The sequence below is a fragment of the Taudactylus pleione genome, unplaced genomic scaffold, assembly GCF_031769625.1.
Source record: "Taudactylus pleione unplaced genomic scaffold, aTauple2 ptg000086l, whole genome shotgun sequence".
NCBI classification, from domain to species: Eukaryota; Metazoa; Chordata; class Amphibia; order Anura; family Myobatrachidae; genus Taudactylus; species Taudactylus pleione.
The window spans coordinates 1,433,723-1,457,622 of record NW_028284488.1 but is presented as its reverse complement, the minus strand read 5'-3'; the positions used below and the strand labels follow the sequence as shown (position 1 = coordinate 1,457,622).

Genomic DNA, 23,900 nt, shown 5'->3' with positions numbered 1-23,900 from the left:
GCCGGCAGTGATTGGCTAGGGAGACACTGAGGATTGCACAACAGGTCTGAGTTCCAGCGCGTACTGCAGGACCCGGCTATATTTAAAAACTGGTAACCTCACTCTCTGTAGCGCGTTTAAAACGCGCTATAGCGCGTATTTTGCAAACACTGAACCTAATCATTTAGTCTGTCTCCCTCAGATGGCATGTAAGGAGTAGCAATGTACAACATGGTTTTCTCTTGAAAGATCTAGAACCCCTAAATTACCTGAGTGACAAGTGGCTGCAGGAGTGCGGCTGATCCTTTACCAACACAGCGCACAGCAAAGCGGAGACATCTGCAACATCGCTCCACAATTCGATTGTCTGCTCGATGCTTGTTCAAGGTCTCTGACATCACAGGCCATATCTGAGAATAAAACAGATTTATTTTAACACCAACATAAGAATCATCTGGCGACACCTCATTGCCATATAGATGGGCCCAGCTAAATTTTTTGCTCTATACACCATGTAGAGCGCCCTGCATCTCGCACCATATTATACGCCTTAAGTAACGCCATTCAGTATAGATCGCAGCAGAACGTAGCGTGGCACTGGAAAAAGTCATGGGATGCAATACAACTTTTTGTCCACCAGGTATCGCTTTTCCTTAACTTCACTGAACATGCGTCAGATATTCAATGCATTTTCTGCATCGCCGCCCGATTATTGGCTGACAGAACCTGTGATCCGATACACTATAGTACAGAGTTTTCGTCATGGAATCAGAGCTGTCGAAGAATGTGTAATAAAGTTTTAAATCATTACAGTGTGTGTGCCCTGTACTTTTTAAAAAATATATATATTTTCTTTATACAGTAATGTAATTCAGCAGCCAATTACTGTCTGGACATAAACTACAGTACAATATGTATTGTTCGAGATTCTGAGACAGGTTGGGATTTATAGTCTCACTGAAAACGGACACTGCAGTACCCATACGACTACAGTACCGTATACAGTAATAAGATGCAAGTCTGCGTCTGGTGGAAAACAGCCAGGGGCATTGATCAATGTTTGATGGGGCTCAGGGACTCAAACGCAACCCTCTTGGCCTAGTAGTTAGAGTGATCGTTTTACAAGGCCGTGGTCCAGGGTTCAAATTCCACCACAGCCAGATATAATAATTTAGAATCATTCCACTGTATATTTTTTTTTATAAAGTACAGTTGTGGGGTGGATCCATCCGCACTAATCGGGTTTCAGACACCCGTAGGTGTTGGGGTTCAGGAACTCAAACACAACCGCAGTTTTCAATAAGACCATATAATTTCCTGTTCAGTAATGTTGCAGTACCGTATTGAAAGCCCTACACAGCTCCACAAATCCCCCGCACTCTGCAATGACACCCCCATAAAGTTATGGGGTGCAGGGGCTCGAGTGTCGGGTTTCAGGCGCACCCTCAGCACCAGGAGTTCAGACGGGTCAGACACAGGGCTCAGGCGCGCACTTTCAGAGTGCTGGGGCTCAGACAGGATCAGCCGCACGCACAGCTTTCAATGAGACGGGATGAGTTACAGTAATGTTCACGAATGCTGGGGTACTGGTGTGGATTAACAGATACATTAGACAGTAAAAAGGTTGACAGTGTCTAGATAGATACCAGATGTTAAACAGTCAATAGGTTGACAGGGACAATAGGTTGATGCACTTAAGGTCTACATGCAAGACTGCCGACGGGGCCAAAAGGTTGAAACAAAAAATGGGCGAAACATTTTTTTTTTTTTTCAGAACCCTAATCTTTACCCTAACCCTCCCCTTGGTTCTTAACCTAACCCTCCCTCGCGGTGCCTAACCCTAAGCGTCAGAGTAAGTGCCTAACCCTACATAAAAAAAAAAATGTATTATGTGTCGACCATTTTTTGTGTCGACCTTTTGACCAAGTTGGCCATTTGTACCAGTCATTGTAAATTGGGGCTCAGATGCACCCACAAGTGTTGGGTGTTCACAGCTTTCAAATTTATTAACCTGGCTCAGACACACCTACAGTACAGCTGTCAATTAAGTAACGTTAGCGGTTCTCACCATTGAAGATAATGGAGGGAATCGTTCATTGGCTGAGAGGCGGAAGACTCGCCTTTCTCAGCCAATGAGCACTCAGTATCAGGGTTTTTATAGTGAAATCCCACCGCTGAGCCGTCATTCAGTTAGTGGTCAGGGTCAATTAGTTTTTTTGTTTTGCCAAGACCGTGGATGCCTACTTTGGAACGAAGAGGACATGATCCACGCATAGAAGCAGGTGAGTAAGGATTTTTTATTTACAGATATCACTGGATTTCTTCATGGAGAAGGGGACAAGAATGGCTTCAGGGATACATACTGTACAGTAGGTATGAGTGTTTGAGAGTGTGAATGTGACCGTGCATGTATGCTTTAATAACATTTTACTATCACGGTGTGTGTCCTTGTAATATTTATTTTGCAGGTGAACTACAGGTACATACCAGTGGCCCGTAATACACCGCATGCTCACAGTGGTTGTCAGTACTGTAAGCCAGAGTATGCGTCAGTCTGAATGTCTGTGTGTCATTGCTGGGTGCGAGACATTTGTGGCGCAATATAGTGCTTTCAATCCAGTACCCCACCATTACTGAACATTAAATCAACCTGTCTCAGTGAAAGCTGTGCGTGCGTCTGACCCCCTGGCGCTGAAAGTGCGTCTTAAACCCGACACGAGCGCCTACAACACATAACTGTATGGGTGTGTCATTGCAGGGGAGTTGTGGAGCTAGGTCGTGCCTTCAATAAAGTACCGCTACATTATCGAACAGGAAATCATGTGGTCTTATTGAAAGCTGAGGTTGCATTTGAGTCCCTGAACCCAAACACCTGTGGGTGCGACAAACTAGGCCTAGAAGGTTTTCACATCCATCTACTGAATCCTTGTGCACTCCACCCACCCTCTGCTGTTATTCTTTTAAGCTTAGGGGGAAGGCGCAGTGAGGGAAGGGTCGGAGGGAGAGCACGGTACAACGCTGGGTGCCAAGATACCTACAGAGGATGGGGGAAGGTAAACACAGTGACGTACATTGTAATCATGAATTTTATTTGTGTGGTGTGGTGAAGAAGTGCATAACCAGCCCTGAAGTTACAAGTTATGTATAGCCTATTGTAAATGGATCTGAGAAGCGCCTGGGGGGAGGGTTGGGGAAGGTAAATTAATGTACCTACTTTTATTTAAAAAAAAAAAAACTATTTGCACACCTTTTACAGAAAGTTACAGTAATATACTGTACACTTCTGTATATGAATCAGCATTTTGCAGTTGTGGCACTAATGTGAACGCATTAGCTGCTAATATATCGGTTACATCAAACACTACGGCAATTACACTACTGTATAGTACTGTAAGTGTGCTGATTTGCGTCCTGTTCAACGAGCTTCTGCAATATTATTAAAGATTGGCTGGGCGAACATGTAATATGCAAATAGACTGCAAAAGTGTCCCAAACGTGATTGGACCACTTGTTAGGGCTATCCATCCACTTCTTCAGTATGGATCGATGGGTATAAATGACCGACATGGTCAATAGGTCAACACGGAATGGGTATGAACCACATCGCCGGCGGTTCGATTCCTGTCAGCGGCAGCCCGACATGAGCAGAGTTCGAAGCAGCGGAAGCCCGACAGCGCTGGAAATCCCGATTGTGGATAGGTGAGTATCTACTAACCTAACCCCCCTAACCCTCCTTAGGGGTGCCTAACCCTAACTTCCCCCTTCCCCACTGCCTAAACCTAAGTCCCCCGGGGGGTGCCTAACACTAGCCCTCCCTCCCCCTAGCCTAACCCTAACCCTCCAGGGGGGGTGCCTAACCCTAAGTCCCCCCCGGGAGCCCTAAACCTAACCCTCCCCCCCCCCCCAGCGACTGTCCGCTCGCGGCGCCCGGGAAATGCGGGCGTCTACATCTAGACGCCCTGCATTTCACCCTTGCCGGGATATGACAGTCGGGAAGCCGGCTGCCGGAGGGTTGAAATGGAGGGAGGCCCGTCCCATCAGACAGAAGGTTTATCTTCCTGTTTGGAAGAAGGGCGCCTGGCACTCCAGGCCTGCTTCTTGGGCTTAGAAGCGGCCTTGGTCGCCGACTGCCTCGGGAAGGACTGACCCTTGACCTGAACCCGAAAGGACCGAAAGGCAGAGCTCCGTACCTTGGTAGGCGCAGAAGCCGAAGGAAGGAAGGCTGATTTAGACTTCGCGAGAGTATCCACTATTTTGTCCAAGTCTGGACCAAAAAGCAACTCCCCATTAAAAGATAAAGCCTCCAGGCCCTTTTTGGAGTCTGCATCAGCTCTCCAAGACCTCAGCCACAAGGACCAACGCGCTGACACCTGAGAGGTCAGCAGGCTTGCATCTAACGATGCTTCCCCAATGTAGGAAGCCGCATCCCTCATTTGTCCTATCAACGCTCTCTGGATCTCCGGAGCATCCTCCGGAAAGGTATCCTCCAAAGCGTTGGCCCAGCTCTCGATGGCCTTAGCCACCCAAGAGATGGCCATGGACGGACGGGCCACGGCCCCCGAGAGAGAGTAGATAGACTTCAAACAAGTCTCCACTTTCCTGTCCGTGGGATCTTTCAGGGAGGAGATCGACAGCAAAGGCAGCGTAGAGCTTTTAATTAAGCGGGTAACGTGGGAATCCACCGCAGGCGGAGTTTTCCACTTCCTGCGATGAGCCTCAGGAAAGGGATAGTTGGAAGCCAACCTTTTCTGCGGTTGGAATCTCTTGCTGGGCAACTGCCAGGCCCCTGCCATATGATCCGTTAACTGGTCGGACAGGGGAAAAACCGTCAAAGTTACTTTGGCATTTTTAAAATTAGGGTACTTCGACCTGGGAGCCGGCGCATCCTCCTCTATATGAAGGATGGCCCGCACCGCCCTAACCAATGCCGGCACATTAATGGAGGACTTAGCCTCCACCTCCTGGGCCCCTGCATCCGAGTCTTCATGGATCTCCGCGTCATCCGAAGACGTGTCCGTGAACTGTGCAGTCAATGAAGCCGGAACGGGTCGCTTGGACGCCCGTGGGGGCAGATCACTGTGCAACATAGATTGAAAGGCCGATGACGAAGCCGCCAGACTCTGAACAGAGCTGGAGAGGACATCCACCCAGGGTGGGGGTACCGTTTGAGGATACCCCTGAAAAGGTACCATCGACTGCTGCGGCACCGTGGGAGATTGCACGAATACAGGCAATCCCGCATAAGGACCCACAGTCTGAGACCCGGGAGGAGACTGCACCAGACGCGTCACGCCCGGGGAACGGGGGATGGTAGGCTGGGGCAACGCCCTAGAAGGGACCGCAGTCGGTCCGCGATCGACGCCAGCACTTGCGTAAACATCGCCCACGGAGGATCCTGCGCCACCGGGGGTTTAGAGGGACCAGGTACCAGCTGGCACCGCCCGCACAGACCGTCCTGAGACAAATCCACCCCGTCAACCCCTGCCGAACAGCGTCGGCAGGAAAACAACACAGGAGGCACGGAGCGCTCATTCTTCTCATCAGACATGACAAAACTATTTGCAATAAAAAATGTATCACCGAAACGAGGTAAGGCGTATAACACCTGTGCACTCCCAAGTATGCAACACAAACAGCCCACAATATGGTACTGAGTAGCACACCGCAGTATGTGACGGACCTCACAAATACGTAGATCTATACAAGTGAGGTACACAGAAAGAACACCCCTCCTCCACGCACCTGCGGGCCGTGGGAGAAGGAAAGGGATAGGTAAAAAGCTGACAGTAAGTAGAAAAAGCACAGACAGCAGCACTAGCAATAGTCACATACCATGCAGGAAGTTATACTCACTGCACCTTCAGCTACAATCAACCTCCCAGATTCAGTGTCTGGGAGGGCAATAGCGCTGCGAACACTGTCCTGAACAGGGGAGAGGTACGCAGGGGGACCGGTCCACTGGAAGCCGCCTGGGAGCTCTGCGTTGCTGCCTGGGAAGATGGCCGCCGGAGAGCTCTGAGGAGGAGTGGCCAGAAGAGAACAGCCCAGCGACGCCAGCACGCATGAGAGAAGGCGCGCTGGGCTGAGGGGAGGAGCCGCTCAAGCAGGGAAGGCTGCCTCCCCTGCTAGTAATGAAACCCCAGGGACGCCGGTTCCCTGCCGGTCTTACACCCTGGTGGTCCAGCGGTCACGCGGGGTATACCACAGAGGGGGGAGCCCGCCGCCGCTACTAGCGCCACCGCTCTGTCCCCAGAGACCGGCGGCATAAAGACTGCATACACTTCCCCCGCCCGCAGCGCGAAGCGCTGCACGCGGCTTACCTGGCCCCTTGTGTCCGGCAGCAGTCTGTGGGAGGTCCCGGAGCCACGCTAGTACTGACTCCGGGGTCCCGCTGCGATCCCCGTACTGGCGTCGCAGCACCAGCGGGGCTGTTGGAGCGGCAGCGTGGACGTCCAGATGGACAGTCTGATGCTGCCGCTCAGAAGTAAAAATAAAGAAATAAACTCTTCTTTTCTTCTTTTGTAAAAATAAAATAAAAACGAAGCTTAGGGGCTGCTTATGCAGCCCCACTGCGCCAGGGTGACCCGACTCCGGCCGGGCACCAACTAAAACTGAGGTGCCTGTGGCTTGGGGGCGGGGTATAGAGGAGGACGGACCCAAGTGCATCCTGGGAGCAGCAAAGCTTTAACTGCGTGGTGCCCGTGGAAAATAAGCACAGACAGCAGCACTAGCAAAAGTCACATACCATGCAGAGAAGTATTACTCACTGCACCTTCCGCTACAATCAACCTCCCAGATTCAGTGTCTGGGAGGGCTATAGCGCTGCGAACACCGTCCTGATCAGGGGAGAGGTACGCAGGGGGGACTGGTCCACTGTAAGCCTGCCTGGGAGCTCTGCGATGCTGCCTGAGGAAGATGGCCGCCGGAGAGCTCTGAGGAGGAGTGGCCAGAAGAGAACAGCCCAGCGACGCCAGCACACATGAGAGAAGGCGCGCTGGGCTGAGGGGAGGAGCGCTGAAGCAGGGAAGGCTGCCTCCCCTGCTAGTACTAAACCCCCGGGGAAGCCGGTTCCCCGCCGGTACTTAAACCCCGGGGGCCAGCGGTCACGCGGGGTATTCCTGAAGAGGGGGAGCCCGCCGCCGCTACTAGCGCCGCCGGTCTGTCCTCAGAGACCAGCGGCATGAAGACTGCATTATCCCCGCGTGCAGCGCTGCACGCGGCTTACCTGGCCCCTTCAGTCCGGCAGCAGTCCTTGGGAGGTCCCGGAGCCACGCTAGTACGGACTCCGAGGTCCCGCTGCCATCCCCGGATCAGTACCGACGTCGCAGCGCCAGCGGGGCTGTTGGAGCGGCAGCGTAGACGTCCAGATGGACAGTCTGATGCTGCTGCTCTGAAGACAGTAAAAATAAAATAATAAAATCTTCGTTTTAAAAATAAAAAATAAAGCTTAGGTGCTGCTTATGCAGCCCCACTGCGCAGGGTGACCCGACTCCGGCCGGGCACCAACAAACTGAAGTGCCTGTGGCTGGGGGCGGGGTATAGAGGAGGACGGACCCAAGTGCATCCTGGGAGCAGTAAAGCTGTAACTGCGTGGTGCCCGTGGATCCAGATCCAGCTATACCCCAAGGTCAACCCTGTGGACCCCCTATGGACCCTGAAGTAGAAACATAGTATTACAGTCACAGAAGCTATAATCACAATGTATTTAAGATTTCAAAACACAATAAAAGAGTTGAGCATGAATGACTTTTGTTTTACTTTATGTTGTCATAATAGACAGACAAACTAGAAGAAAAAGTCCATGACGTAATATACATTCCTCATGAATACAATTAACATGAAATATTTTTAAGATGTGTCTTCAATTTTGTAGTTTTTATTGATAGACATAACAAGAACAACGATTCATCATTAAAGATTTGAGTAAGTTTAAAGAGTCAACTGTTTATGTCTTGTTTGAGGTAAGAAAACTTTGTAAGAAAAGAAGAGGGGAAGATAAGAAGGGAGAGATTAAGATAGGGTGAAGAAGTTGAGAAAAAGTTAGGGGGCGATGTGAGTGGGAGGACGGGGAATAGATCAGATTGATGCGGCGGACCCAGGATGAGGGGCCAATTATAGTGTGTGATATTATGTTGTCACAAAGCACATGTCATATTTCATGACTGAGATCTATGGTTATTAGAAGCTAATTGAGATTGTAGCCATTTCGTGGGTTGGAAGCATCTGAGTATGAGGTTCTTGATATTGTTAGGTTGTAGGTAGATGTATTGTTCCCAGGTTTCAAAGAACTTTTGTACTCAAAGCTCTTTTTGGAGAGAGGCTTCCACCCAGTCCATTTTAAATATAAAGAAGAGTTTGTCTTTGAACATAGTAAGAGAAGGAGGACGAGGAGAGAGCCATTGCTGCAGGATACTCTTTCTGGCTACGTTGGATATTATGGTAATGACTTTTCGTCTACCCATTGTTAGGCGAGAACCAGGATCAAGAAAACCCAGAACTGCCCATTCCGGGGTCAATGTGAATGTTTGGGTAATATTTGACAGTATAAATTGTTCGATTTGCTCCCAGAATTGTTTAATCTGATCGCACCCCCAGACACAATGAAAGAAACAAGGTGGCAGGAGAAGTGTTGAATTTAGGACAGGAAGAAGAGTTAGACATACCGATTGTATGCGCGCGGGATGGAGATAAGTAGCCTCTGTAAAATAATTTATATAGCATTTCTCTGTATGTGGTAGCAGGTAAGATCTTTAATGAGTATGAGAGAGTGTTTAATATGTCGGAAATTTGGAGATGTGGAAACTGTTCCAGCCATACCGATATACCTGTGCGATGTTCATGAGAGAAAGAGGGTGCACATACAAGAGTATAAAAATAAGAAATTGATTTGGGGACATGATTAGATCGGGTGAAGGCCAAATCTATTAAGTTATTCCAGTCATTTGGTGAAAGATTATGGAGAACTTTGTCAACATAGTGTTTGGATTGGAAAAAGGCGAAGGTTTGAAGTTTTAAGAAGTAATTTTTCTACTGCTTGTGAAAAGTTTAATGGTGCATGCAAAGAGGTATCTACTATGCATCTTATAGAGGAAAGACCTGCTTTTGACCAAGAGCGGAAGGGGTAATTAATTTGACCATTTTGAAAGGCTGGGTTACCCCATAGTGGGAGAGAGAGTGACAAGTATGAATTTAGATTCCAGGCTTTTCTTATTTTAAACCATATTGATCTTGTGGAAGTTAATATTGGATTCTCCAGAGCCTCGGTAGGAATGTCTTTTTTTGCTAGATGTTTGAATGAAACTAGATGTGTATTGGGTATGAGCTGTTGTTCTAGCTCTGAGTTAGCATAATGATTGGTAGAGTTGATCCAATCCTTGATGTATCGGCATATGGCTGCCTGGTTGTAAAAGGCAATATGGGGAAAGTTTATACCTCCTTTTTTGTTTTTTTGGAGAATTTTAAGACTAATTCTTGGTTTATTACCATTCCATATGAATCTGCGGAAAGTTGCATTTAATATTTTTTCATCTTTATTGGATATTACTAAGGGCAGAACTTGTAGGGGATAGAGAAGTTTTGAAAAAGTAATCATTTTTATGAGCTGAGCTCACACCAGAAAAAAAAGAGTTGCAGGTTTTGCCAGTTTTTTAGCTCTAGCGTGATTTTAGATATTATCTTAGTTATATTAAGTGAATATAGGAGAGATTTGTTTTTTGGTAGTTGAATCCATAGATAAGGGATACAAGAGGGGGACCATGTAAGGTTGAGATTATTAGCCCAACGGGGACATATTTCTTGAGAAAGTGTCATAGCTAGCGACTTTTGAACATTGATTGTGAAACCTGAAATTAACCCAATTGGGAAATCTTGGAAAGTACTTCCTGCATGCTTTCTTGAGGATTGGAAAAGAAAAGCAGTAGATCATCTGCGAAGGCCAAGATCTTGAGAGAATTGGAGCCTATAGAAATACCCCTGAAGCTATTTAGAGATTGTAGTATGCGTAATAAAGGATCAAGGGCCAAGTTGAACAGAAGAGGGGATGGTGAACATCCCTGTCTTGTACCCCTAGCCAACTCAACCGGTATACTAATCAAGTTATTAATAATTAGGTTGGTTTTGGTGTAAAAATTTTTTATGAGGTTAATAAAGTATGGGCCGAATTCTCTTTCTTCCAGCACACGATAAAGATGCGACCAAGCTATTTTGTCGAATGCCTTCTCCGCGTCAAGGCTCAGTAATACATTTTGTGTAGATTTAGAGGTTTTAGAAGCGATGATAGCGGAGATGGCCGACCTAATGCCCACCACTGAGTGACGTGTGCTGGTGAACCCTAACTGGTGATGTGTCAGGAGATTGGGCATTAATGTTTGTAAGCGGGAGGCAGTGATTTTTGCTAGGAGTTTAAAATCTTGATTTAAGAGATTAATAGGGCGGTATGATTCCACTAGTTCCTCGTCTTTATTAGGTTTGGGTAATAATATGGTGTGGGCTTCATTAAAATTCGGGTATTGTGCCTGACCTTTTAGAATAAGTTGAAAGAGAGAAGTAAGGGTTGGGGTTAATTCTTCACAAAGAAGTTTATAATATTCGCCACTGAACCCATCTGGCCCCGGAGATTTGTTAAGCTTCAGGGCCCCAATGACCTGGCGAATTTCTGCTGCTGTTATGTCAGCTTCCATTAGGTCTCTCTGTGAGGATTCTAATTTAGGAAGATTTGCTTCCACAAGTAAGGAATTTGATAATTGAGGAGAGTCTGGGGTGGCTGTATAAAGTGCAGAGAAATATGAGTGGAATTGAGGTGTTATATCTGACTGAGAAGTGATATAGGTTCCTGAGTGTTTTAATCTTGTGACATACCGTCGTTTGGCTTGCTGGCGAACCATATATGATAATAATTTGCCCGCCTTACCTCCCCATCTGAAGTATCTATTTTTGGTATAAGACACCTTCATTTGAGCCTCGTTAGAGACAAAGGTCTCCATTAAGTGTTTATGCTGGATATATAGAGTTTTATTCGTTTCGTTCGGGTCCTGTAAGTAGGTGTGATAGGCCTTACTTAGATTTTGGTTAAGTATTAGCATTTTCTCTCTCCGAACTTTATTTTTCCGAGATATATAAGCGATGATGTGGCCCCGCATAACAGCCTTTGAAGCAGCCCAAAGCAAAGCCGGATTATTTTGATGTGTTTGATTAGTGACTACGTAATCTTCCCATTTACATTTTAAGTAGCTCTTGAATTCATCTTTGGAATATAAGTATGATGGGAAGCACCAAGTTACATTCTTATTATGAGGGGTATGGAGTTCTATATCAAGGTATATGGGCGTGTGATCAGAAATGAGAATATTGCTAATGTATACTTTCTGTAGCCTAGGGATTAGTGAATCTGCTGTAAGAATGTGGTCAATCCTAGTAAAGGTATTGTGTACGTGAGAGAAAAAGGTGTATTCTCTGCTATTATGGTTTAATAATCTCCAGGGGTCTATTAGATTATGGTGTGAGAGCAGTAAACGTATTCCGTCTCTTTGGCCTGATGTGTGTGTGTCGTTAGAGTAGGAGCTCTGTCGAGAGATGCACCAATGGTCAAATTAAAATCTCCACCAACAATGAGGTTTGGAGTATCCATTTTCATTAGTAGGTTCGAGATTTTTGTATAAAAGTCAAAGCTAGGGACATTAGGCGCGTAAATGTTTAGTATAGTAAACAGTTCTCCAAAGATTTTGATCTTTAATATGATAAAACGACCTTCTGGGTCAATAGTTGAGTTTAAAATGTTATTTTGAAGTTGTTTATTAAGAAGGATGACAACTCCTCTTTGTTTACGGATGTAGGGGGCTGCAATAAATTCCCCAATCCAGGGATCTGATAATTTAGCATAAGGTCCTTCAACCCAGTGAGTCTCCTGCAGCAACACTATATCAGGATGGAAGGATTTGATGTATTTACTTTTCTTTTTATAGCAGAGTTTACTCCTGCCACATTCCAGGAGAAGAAACGTATATGTGTCTTAGAACTAATTTTTAATAAGCTAAAAATGGTGAGAAATGGCTATCAGCCAATTCCACGTTTAGTGATTTCTTTAATATTAGTCGAATTTGGCAATAGAGCTATCGTCCCGTCCCAGTTGGCTGGACGATTAAGCTCTTGGGTGTATATACAACAAATAGAAGTGTGTGTTGATATAAATATTATTAGGAACCTCGATGTCCCATGTCCGCCGCATGGAATGTGAAGGGGGGAAATGAGAAAAAGGGAGCAAGTATAGAATAGAAAAGAAAAGAAAGAGACAATGACCATGCTTACATTTTTTTTTCTTTTTTAACCAAAGGTAAGCCAACAGATTGAAGTCTGAGATTTTTTTTTTTTTTTTCCTAGTACACTAAACTTATCACTGCAAGATTCTTACACTCAATGTGTTAATAAATATATGTATCATATCACCTCAGAAGGAGGTAATGTATTCAACCGCTAGGAGGGGACTGAATTGCCCCAGCAGTAGCATGTGCGTTTATGTCAAAATGAGATCTAGCTGCCTGTGGGGAATCGAAGATGGTTGGTTTACCATCTAATATAACCCTTAGTTTTGCTGGGTATAGTAAGGCAAACTTGATTATTTTTTCGAAGAGAAACTTGCAAATAGGACTGAATTCTCTTCTTTTGTGGGTAATCGCAACTGAGAAGTCCTGGAATATTAGGACAGTGAAGTCGCAGATTTGAAGGGAATTAGTCTTGCGGTATGCCCTTAAAATATTTTCCTTGTCACGGAAATCCAAGAATCTGGCTATCACCTGTCTGGGGGGTCCGTTTTTTTGAGTTACGTTCTGGACCAATGCGATGGAAGCGTTCAATTGCTACAGTACCTGCATTTGTAGGAACCTGGAGTACATTAATGAGATCAACACTGAGTAGATCATTGAGGTCATTGCCTTTAAATTGTTGTGTCTATTGCGGTTTTCCTGATCATCTAGTTTATCGGTTAATTCCTCAATTGCCTTAGATTTTAAATCTACCAAATTTTTTAGGGTAAGAAAGGCATCCTCATTATCGCTAGTGCGTTGTTCGAGATCAGTTATCCTTTTAGTGTTAGATTCTAATCTGTAGAGAATTGTGTTGATAGATAACTTAATGGTGTCAAGTTTTTTTATCCATGGACGTCTGGATGTTTTCTAGTTTTTTGTCCATCAGGTGAAAAAACAGGATTTTGGTACTTACCGTTAAATCCATTTCTCCGATTCCAAAGGGGACACTGGAGCTTCATGACAGTGGGGTATAGACGGTGGGTTGAGTTGAGCCTGGCACTTTAAAAATCTACAAGTGTGACTGGCTCCTCCCCCTCTATGCCCCATCAGCCCCAGTTTTAAAGAACTGAGCCCGAGAGGAGACGGAGAACAGACTGAAGAACAGAGAAGGAGAACAGGAAAAGAAACAATCCAACATACTGACACACTGCAAGAACACAGCAGGCTGCAGGAATAAACAGTCACACAACGAAAACAGACCAAACTGCAACAGAACTGAAGCAGAACAAGCAACTGAGAACAGGCAAGAAGCACTGGGTGGGCGTCCAGTGTCCCCTGTGGAATCGGAGAAATGGATTTAACGGTAAGTACCAAAATCCTGTTTTCTCCTTCATCCACTAGGGGACACTGGAGCTTCATGACAGTGGGGACGTCCCAAAGCTACCCTCCTGGGGGGGAGAGTGCTGAACGCCCTGCAAGACACTACGACCAAAATTTGAAGCAGAAGCCGCAAAAGTGTCAAATCTGTAGAAACGTACAAAAGTATGAACCGAAGACCACGTCGCTGCCCTACAAAGCTGTGAAGCCGAGACACCTCTACGTGCCGCCCAAGAAGTACCCACAGAGCGCATAGAATGCGCAGAAATGGATACCGGCGGTGGTCGAGCAGAAGCAACATATGCCTGACGAATAGTCAGACGAATCCACCTGGCCAAAGTTTGTTTAGACGCAGGCCAGCCACGCCGATTAGCATCATAAAGGACGAACAGAGCCTCTGATTTACGTAGCCCCTCAGTACGGGACACATAAATGCGAAGTGCCCGAACCACATCCAAGGAGTGAGAATCCCCAGAAGAGTCCGACAACGCTGGCACTACAATCGGCTGATTCAGATGAAAACCCGAGACCACCTTGGGCAAAAAGGAAGGGCGGGTACGAAGTTCCACCCGATCTTCGTGAAAAATCAAGTAAGGGGAACGGCAGGACAAGGCTCCAAGTTCAGACACTCGTCTGGCCGAAGCCAGGGCCAATAAAAGGATAATCTTCCAAGTCAAATACTTCAATTCCACCTCCTGCAAAGGCTCAAAGGTGGATGACTGAAGAAAAGATAAAACAAGATTCAGGTCCCAAGGAGCCGTGGGTGGCACAAAGGGGGGCTGAATTCTAAGTACCCCTTGAAAAAAAGGTCTGAACCTCCGGAATCAGAGCTAGGCGACGCTGGAAAAAAATAGAAAGAGCAGAAATCTGCACTTTAAGCGATCCCAAGCGTAAGCCCGCATCGAGGCCTTTTTGAAGAAAAAGAAGACGACGTGGTAAATGAAAAGAGGAAGTGGAGGATCCACGACCTTCACACCAGGAGATATAAGCCCTCCAAATGCGATGATAATGCGCTGATGTTACCGGTTTTCTAGCCCTAAGCATGGTAGGAATGACCGACCTCGGAACACCATGGCTTCTTAGGATGGCGGTCTCAATAGCCACGCCGTTAAATGAAGGCGCCGTAAATCTGGGTACACACATGGACCCTGTTGTAGAAGGTCCGATCGTAGCAGAAGAGGCCAAGGTTCGTCTGCCAGAAGGAATAATAGATCGGAGTACCAAACCCGACGAGGCCAATCCGGAGCCACTAGGATGACTGTGGACGACTCTCGTTTGATCCGCTTGAGAATCCGAGGGAGGAGCGGAAACGGCGGGAACAGGTACACAAGGCTGTACGGCCAAGGGATCAGTAAAGCATCCGCTCCCACCGCTGCCGGATCCATGGTCCTGGAGCAGTAATGGGGTAGTTGATGATTTATCCGAGATGCCATCTGGTCTATCTGTGGTTTCCCCATCTGCAAACCAGTTGATGAAAGACCTCGGGATGAAGGGACCACTCCCCGGGATGAAGATCCTGACGACTGAGGTAGTCCGCTTCCCAGTTGTCGACTCCCGGAATAAACACTGCGGAAATGACCTCTACGTGTCTTTCTGCCCACAGAAGGATGCGACTGGCTTCTCTCATTGCCATCCAACTGCGGGTTCCTCCTTGGCGATTTATGTATGCCACTGCCGTGGCGTTGTCGGATTGTATCCGAACCGCAAGTCCTCGTAACAGAGGAGCAGCCTGTATCACAGCTCTGTAGACTGCCCGCAGTTCGAGAACATTAATTGGTAAAAGGCACTCCTGCTGCGACCAAAGCCCCTGGAAGTGATTGTCCAGAACCACCGCTCCCCATCCGCGGAGGCTGGCGTCCGTGGTGACCAAGGTCCAATTCCAAAGGGCCGACCCGCTAACAGATGCTCCGTCCGAAGCCACCAGAGCAAGGATATGCGGGTCTGGGGAGACAGACGCACCAGCCGTTGACCATTGAGACAGAAGATCCAGTTGAAAAATTCTGGAGTGAAATCTGCCGAATTGGATGGCCTCGAAGGAAGCCACCATTTTTCCCAGGAGACGGATGCAAAGATGCACAGATACTTTCCTGGGTCTGAGCTCCAGACGAACCAGCTCATGTATGGCTATGGCCTTGTCCCTTAGCAAGAATATACAAAGCAGAACAGTGTCTAGAATCATTCCTAGGAACTGAAGTCTCTGGGACGGCATCAACTGAGACTTCTGGAAGTTCACAATCCATCCATGTTGAATGAGAATCTGATGTGTAAGGGACACTTGGTGTAAAAGGACTTCTGCCGTCGGAGCCTTGATGAGTAAATCGTCTAGGTATGGAACTATCGTCACCCCCCGAGAGCGCAAGTGAGACACCATGACGGCCATCACTTTGGTGAATACCCTGGGAGCTGACGAGAGACCGAATGGCAGGGCCTGAAACTGGAAATGAGCTTCCCTGATGGCAAATCTGAGGAAAGCCTGGTGAGGAACCCAAATTGGGACATGCAGATAGGCGTCCTTGATATCGATCGACACCAGAAACTCTCCTGCCTCTAGTCCCGCAATGACAGAATGGAGAGACTCCATCTTGAACCTGTGAAATGAAAGATACTGGTTCAAGGATTTCAAATTCAGAATGGGTCTGACTGACCCATCTGGTTTCGGAACCACAAAAAGGTTTGAGTAAAATCCTTGTTGTTTTTGTGCAGTGGGAACCGCCACAAGGACCTCGGCCACCAAAAGTTTCTCGATCGCTTGACGCAAAATTAGTTGCTTCAAGGAATCGACGGGCAAACCTGTTGTAAAATAACGCCCAGGAGGAGTGAAAGCGAACTCGATCTTGTATCCTTGAGATACCAGATTTCGAACCCAAGTGTCTGGAGAAGTCCGTCTCCATACCTCCGAGAAACGCTGGAGACGAGCCCCCACCTTCGGATTTCCGAGATGGGATGGGAGCACGTCATGCCACAGGCTTGTCTGCTGCCTTGGGATCTGGACGGCGGGCATTATTTGCTTGACGTCCTCTAGCACGACGTCCTCTAGCACGGCCTCCTCGCCCCGCTGAAGACGAACCTCGCGATCGTCCCTGAAATCTTGCAGATGCTCGAAAGGAACGAAAGGAAGGTCCCCTAAACGAGCGACGCGGCGGAGGTGCTGATGAAGGTAGAAAAGTATTCTTACCTCCAGTGGCCAGCCAGATCCACTTGTCCAGCTCTGGACCAAATAAAATATCGCCTGTGAAAGGAAGAGCTTCCACTGCTCTTTTTGACTCGCATCCGCTTGCCAGGCACGAAGCCAAAGTGCCCGGCGAGCAGAGACCGCCGAAGCAGAAATCCTAGCGCCTACCTGGCCGATATCTCTGGAGGCGTCTCCTAAGTATACAGCAGACTCCTGAATATGTTCTGCCAAGGTAATCAGATCTGCCCGCGGAGTGTTGGATCTAAGACCCTCAGTCAATTGTTCCGCCCATTTTTCCACAGCCTTGTTGACCCAAGATCCTACCAAGGCCGGCCGGAGAAGTGCACCCGTGGCCGTATAAATGGATTTCAAAGTGGTTTCTAATCTCCGCTCTGAGGTTTCCTTCAATGTAGTAGCTCCTGGATCAGGTAACGTGGTCCTCTTTGACAACCGAGAAACCGAAGAATCCACAGGTGGCGGGGTCTCCCATCTCTTCCTATTTTCCGCAGGAAATGGGTAGAAAGAGAAAAAACGCTTAGGAATCTGGAATTTACGGTCCGGATTCTGCCAGGCTGCCGTCATCTGTTCGTCCAACTGGAGAGAAACAGGGAATGTGACAGCCATCTTCTGTGACCTGGCAAATAAGGAGATTTCTAACGATTCTGGAGCTTCCTGGCCAGAAATCTTAAGAACTTCCCTTACCGCTAGGATGAGTGCATCAATACCTTGCATTGCCTCAGGTTCTTGTGAGTAAGTCTCTACGTCTGATTCGTCCAGCATCTCCCCTTCCTCCTGAGACGAGTGATCCGCTGCCGAATCCTCATCCGACTGGAGAACCGCCTTAAGAGCCCTCTTCTTAGATGAGCGACTTACCGTAGCTTCAGGAGCTTTAGACGCAGAACCCATCGCCTGAGCAAGGCTATTCACCGAGCGGACTAAATTCTGAGCCCACGCTGGTTCTGTTGCTAGAAAAGAAGGGTGAGATGTGCCAGGTAGATCTCTGGCAGCCTCCCGTTCCCTACGGGAAGCGGCTAATTCAGAAGAAAGATCTGCCATGACCCCTGCCAAACTATTTATGAAGGAGGGAGTGACAGACTGCGTGTTAGCACTCTCTGCTTCACACGTCTCGCACAGGGAAGACCCTTCGGAGCGAGCATGGGTAAATTTCTTCCTGCACTTAGTGCAGGCAAACAGCTTTTGTGATGCAGCTTTTTCTGTCCTGGATGTCATCATGTACTCACAGACATACACCACATACAACTCAGGAATGCAGAAGGAGTATAGGGAGAAGCAGAATTACAATAATAATGCTACTCAAGTATGGGAGCAGACAGAGCAATAAGGGAGCAGCAGAATTTCAATAATAATGCTACTCAAAATGCAGGCAAAGCAATATAGGAGGAGCAGAATTTCAAGAATAATACAACTCAGTAACAGGGGCAGACAGGCAATATAAGGGAGGAGCAGTCAATAGGACCAGAAGGTAGTTAAAACCACCTTCTGTAATTACAGACCCCCTGTAGAAGCGGTCAGATTCCTCCTCTCCCCCTCCGCTCAGTGCCTTCAGGGAATGTAGAAGCTCCTCTCTCTTAGGCGCCACTCCCGTTCAGAGCGCGCCAAACTAGCCCAGGCAGTGAAGGAGGAAGAGGAGGAGGGACCTATACGCTCCTCCTCCTAATGGCCGCCGCTATTGTATGCGCGCGGCATACACTTACGTTCATGTGTCCCCAAACTGACAGCGGGGGCCAGCGGCACGACCGCCGCCAGTGATAAACGTGCCGGTGCCTTTTACACAAGCACCGGCACGCAGAGGTAGGACCGCCATTCTGAGCGCGCCTACCTAACAGCCAGCGCAGGTGTTCTTCCGCAACACCAGCGTGGCACTGACAGTCGCGCGCTGTTACCAGACCCAGCAGATTATTTACACCTCTCCTGCTAGTCAGGAGAGGTGTGCTACTTACCGGGCTGCTGCGGCCAGAGCGCTGGGCAGTGAGGGGAGAGTGGGGACCCGGACACAAGCCAGTGTTAGCTGTGGCGGGCCCCGCTGAGTCTGATGACTCCTTAATTGCCTAAAGCAGCCTCCCCTCCATAGGGTGACCGGACACAGGCTGCAGTAGCCGTGTGGTCCCCTCTCTTGCGGCTCCCACGATGCAGGCAGACTGTCACAGCCAACAGTCTGCCTGTCCTCTTGCTTTGATTTTTTCTTTTACAAATTTTATTTAATTTAAGGGCTGGAGACAGCCCCTGTGCACCGACTCTACTCGGGCACATTCTAAAAACTGGGGCTGATGGGGCATAGAGGGGGAGGAGCCAGTCACACTTGTAGATTTTTAAAGTGCCAGGCTCAACTCAACGCACAGTCTATACCCCACTATTATGAAGCTCCAGTGTCCCCTAGTGGATGAAGGAGAAATCGGTGTGTCTTCTTGGGAAGCGTCTGATTTGGGGGACGAGGGATTACCCAGTGTTAAAGGAGATTGGGAGTCATTTGATGATTCCATGTTATGTGTCAGGGAAGTTTTATATTGATGAGATTTGCTTCCACCATTGTTGTGTTTCGCCATAGTACTAAGTGGAGCACTCGCCACCAAGCGGTTAAGCGGTGTATTACATGCCGTGGATTCTCTTAAATTGTAGAACGCCATGGTGCTCCACTATACAGCCATCACGCAATGTCCCGAAGGCGCGACTCAAAAGCCTGAATGTCGTGCTATGAGCAACAAACTAGCTGGGCCCATCTGTACATGCTCTCCAATATATCCACGCACACAAGTTCAAGACCACCTTTGGTTACTTACTTCTTGGATGACTTTTTGGCACGGGTGGTTCTGTCCATTTTCCACATTGGGAATGGTATGCCTTAAAAGAACAAGGAATAGATAAAGAGCATGCACTTTATTATTTGAGAAACATCAAAATTCAATGCAACAATGTTTGAACGTAAAATACACACTGAAGATAACCCCTTTAAGCAAACATACATTGAAAAGAAAAGCAATTAGACATTGCTGATGGAAAACCTACCTGAAGATGACTGCCAGTCTGTCCAGAAATATTGTGGGGTCAGAAGATATGCCATTGTTAGGGTCTTGGGAAAGAAGCTAAACAGAAACATAGGAAACATGTTTCTTGATATAATAACCATGAGGTACATACACAATTATTTTTGCAATAGTAACAGGTTAAAGTGCTTAAAAGTATTTGCCCTTTACATAAGGATAATTTCCACTTTCAGGACATACCCCCCAATTTTTTTTTTGCATTTCAAGATTACACATTATTATTGCTACAGTATTGCTTTCATCGATAAAATGTACCACTTTATCAAGTATCCATTGAGGGGACACTGGTATGTGGGTTAAAAAGGGTTTTTTTTGTTAAAGGACTTTAGCACTTTAAAATATTCCAATATGTTTTGTGCTATTTTATATCCCCACCCAAATGTCTATTTTTAATCAAGCCCCTGGGGGTCACTTCTTTTCTCCATAGTGCTCAACAGGGACACAATTGGAATGTCCTAAAGCAGTTCAAGGGTGGGGACCCTCCTGAGCCGAGAGGAGAACCCTGCGCCCAAAAGGAAGCCTCCTGAGAGGGAAATGTATCAAAGGTATAGAACCTAAGAAAGGTGTGGACAGAAGACCACGTAGCCGCCTTTCATAGTAGTTCAGCAGAGGCGCCACGCTGGGCTGCCCACGAAGGACCCACAGAGATACTGAAGCTGGCACAGGAAGGGTAGTCTGCGCGTAAGCCTGTGAGACCAGTCATGTGACTACATCTGGCCACAGTCTGTTATATGGATTCCATAAGAAGGGATGGCCAGCTAAGATGAAAAGGGAGTCTGATTTCCTGATGGAACTACGTAAATCTCTAGAACACGGACCACATCCAAAGAGGCCTCACCTGCAGAGAGGTCTGGTGATTGAAAGGTCGAACCACAATTTTAATTAACGTGGAAACGAGAAACCACTTTGGGAAGGAAGCCCGGGCACGTTCTGAAAATAGCCCTGTACTGATGAAAGATTAAAAATGGGGAGCGACATGAAAGCGCCCCTAAATCTAATGCCCTATGGACAGATGCATAGCCAGAAGAAACAGTCTTCGCACTGAGCCACTTGACATCCACTGATTCCAAGGGTTCGAAAGCAGGTTCCTGAAGTGCGTGGAGCACCACTGACAAATCCCAAGGAGCCACAGGAGGGACAAAGGGAGGTTGTATACGTAGAACACCCTGCAGGAAGGTGTAAACATCTGGTAGAGGAGCAATTCTGTGCTGGAACCAGATGGACAGAGCAGAGACGAGCACTTTTAGAGATGCTAGGCAGAGTCCAAGAACCAAGTCGGATGTCTGTAGCATCCAGGGAGAGGATTCATGGAATGAGGCAGCCTGTTCCATCTGGAGAGGATCAGGTGTTGTAGGGGCCTGGAGTGAAACTGAACGAACTCCACCATGTCAAAGGTGGACACCATGGATCCCATGGTCTGCATTGCAGAGTGATTTGACACTCCGCAATTGTGCAGTAGTCTGCGCACCTGGTGCTGTAATAGAGAGATTTTTTCTGTCGTTAGAAAAATTCTCTGAACCTGTGATTCCAGAAGGGCTACCAGATGTACCATTCTTAGAGAAGGTGTCAAGGAAGACTTTTTCCAGTTGATCAGCCAACCTTGCGTTTGTAGAAAGGCAACGGTTATCTGTAGAAGGCGGTGAAGAATTTTTGGGGAGTTGGCCAACAGCAAAATATTATCTAAATATGGGAGCAGTCTGATCCCTTAACGGCGAAGATAGGCCGCCATAACTGCCATGATCTTGGGTAAAGACCCGAGGAGCCGCTGAAAGGCCAAAAGGCAGAGCCTGAAATTGGTAATGTTGCTGTAGTATAGCAAACTGGAGATATTGTTGATGAGAATGCACTATAGGTACATGTAGGTATGTGTCCTGAATGTCTAAAGACACCATGAAGTCCCCAGACTCCATAACCAGGATAATAGAGCAGAGGGTTTCCATACGAAACCTGGGAACACTAATAGAAACTGAGGATTGAGAATAGGCAGCTGAAACCATTTGGGCTTCTGAACTAAGAAAAGGATAGAATAATAGCCCTTCCCTCGTCGTGTGGAGGGGACTGGAATTATTACTCCTAAGTAGAAAGGACTGAATGTCCTCTTGGAGAAGCAGGGCCTTTCGTGGGTCCGATGGAGGTCCAGTGCAGAAAAACATTTGTTGAGGTCACCTCAGGAAGGACAGGGCATATCTGTGGGACACCACTTCTCTTACCCAGGCATCTGATGTGGTCTGACGCCAGAACTGAGTGAATTGAAGGCGGTTGCCTCCCAACCTGGGAGCCCCCCACGGGGAGGCCCGCTCTGTCAGGCTGAAGGCTTGTCCTCAGATTTGGTAGGTGGACATCTGGTAGCCCAGGTCTGTTTGGCCCTAGGCTTGGAAGCCTTAGTTGATGCTTGATGCCTTGAAAAGGACTGACCTTTAGCTTTCCCTTGCGGACAAAGGGAACGAAAGGATGACGCCCGAGGCTTCGCATTATCTGCAGAAGGCAGGAACGTCTTGGAAGCTGCCAAGGTAGGCACAATTTTGTCCAATTATGGGCCAAACAGGATATTCCCCTGAATAAGGCAGAGACTCCAAAGCCATTTTAGAGTCTGCATCTGCCTTCCATAAGCGGAACCAAACAATATGGCGGGCTACTACAGAAGTGGCAGATGCCTTGGCGGCTAGGAGAGCTGTACCTATAGCTGTTTCACCCAAGTAGGAGGCTGTATCTCTAATGTGAGATATGTAGGACAGCTGTCACCTCGAAGCATCAGAGGGAAATGTCTCTTCTAGCGCCTCTGCCCAACTCTCAGTGGCCTTAGCCACCCATTGCGTAGTCCTAGCAGGATGAGTAATAGCTCCTGTAAGAGTTTATAGATTTTAGACAAGCTTCCATCCGTAGTCTCCTTCAAGGAGGTTGCAGTATGGATAGGTGAGGTAGCATTTTTAACCAGACGTGTCTTGTGGGAATGCACTGCTGGGGGAACTTCCCATTTAGTGCAATCATTAGTGGGAAGAGGGTAAAAGGAACTTAAACGCTTAGGCAGCTGAAATCTTTTACTGAGCTTATTCCATGCCTCACTCATATGATCATTTAGCTGATCAGAGTAAGAAAATTCTGGTAAAATTACCTTTTGCCGTTTAAAGGATGCCTGCGGTTCTGTCTCTGCTATTTGAAAATTAGATTTTACAGCTCTTACAAGTGCAGGTATTTTCAATTAAGAGGGGGGTTCCTCATCTCCCGAAGGTGAGTCAGAGTGAGAGAGAGTTCTGCATCCTCTGCCTCCCCAGATGATGAATCAGAATCTAATAGCTGGGTGGACTGTGAAGATAACACAGCATGCTTAGTAGGTTTACTAGGTAAGAGTCTCTCAATTTGCAGCATTTGCTAAAAAGCTGTAGAGGTATCCGCCACACTCTGACCTGAGGTAGAAAGTATGTCTACCTGGGAAGCCGGTGGACAGAATCCCGACCGCCGGCTTCGATACTGTCTAACCCCGGCAAGGGTTAAATGACAGGCGTCGATAACCCGACGCCTGTCATTTTACCTAATCTGGGAGCCCGACACCCGGTTTACAGGGGGGGGGGGGGGGAGGTTACGGTTAGGCACCCCCCCAGGGTACTTAGGTTTAGGTGGCAGGGAAGGGGGGATTAGGGTTAGGCACCTGGGGGGGAGGTTAGGGTTAGGCAGCCCTAAGGGAGGGTTAGGGGGTAGAATTAGGTTAGTTTATACGTACTTGAGGATGATCGGGATTCCTCCTGTGCCGGGATGACACTGTTGGGATTGGTAAATCATTTGTATTCCGTCTAACCATATGGGGGGGGGTTCATTCTTGCCTCTGCCAGACAATCTGGCACAGTGCAGTGAGCAACTGAGCTGTATGTGTAATGTGGCACAGGGTAGTGCACAACAGCAATATGTGAGGGCTATCACATACTATAAATATATGGAGATGTGAGGTACAATGAACCCCCTATACCTTTAGTATACCAGGGTTACAGTAGAAGAAAGGGGAAGGTATAAGCTAACAGTGATATGAAAAAGAAAACAGAATGCAGTGCTAGCATAAGTCACATACAATGCAGAATA

At 47.4% G+C, this 23,900-nt stretch overlaps 1 protein-coding gene across 2 annotated transcripts in view; it reads right to left on the bottom strand.

The window, feature by feature from the left end:
- Positions 1-23,900, bottom strand: part of TNPO3 (transportin 3) — a 171,605-nt gene that overhangs the window by 47,624 nt on the left and 100,081 nt on the right. For both annotated transcript variants that reach the window (XM_088468653.1, XM_088468654.1), the window contains exons 14-16: positions 19,792-19,868; positions 19,566-19,626; positions 249-389 (exon numbers count right to left, since the gene is read on the bottom strand). In XM_088468653.1, the coding sequence (XP_088324779.1) occupies positions 249-389; positions 19,566-19,626; positions 19,792-19,868 (279 nt within the window). The remainder of the gene's footprint in view (positions 1-248; positions 390-19,565; positions 19,627-19,791; positions 19,869-23,900) is intronic.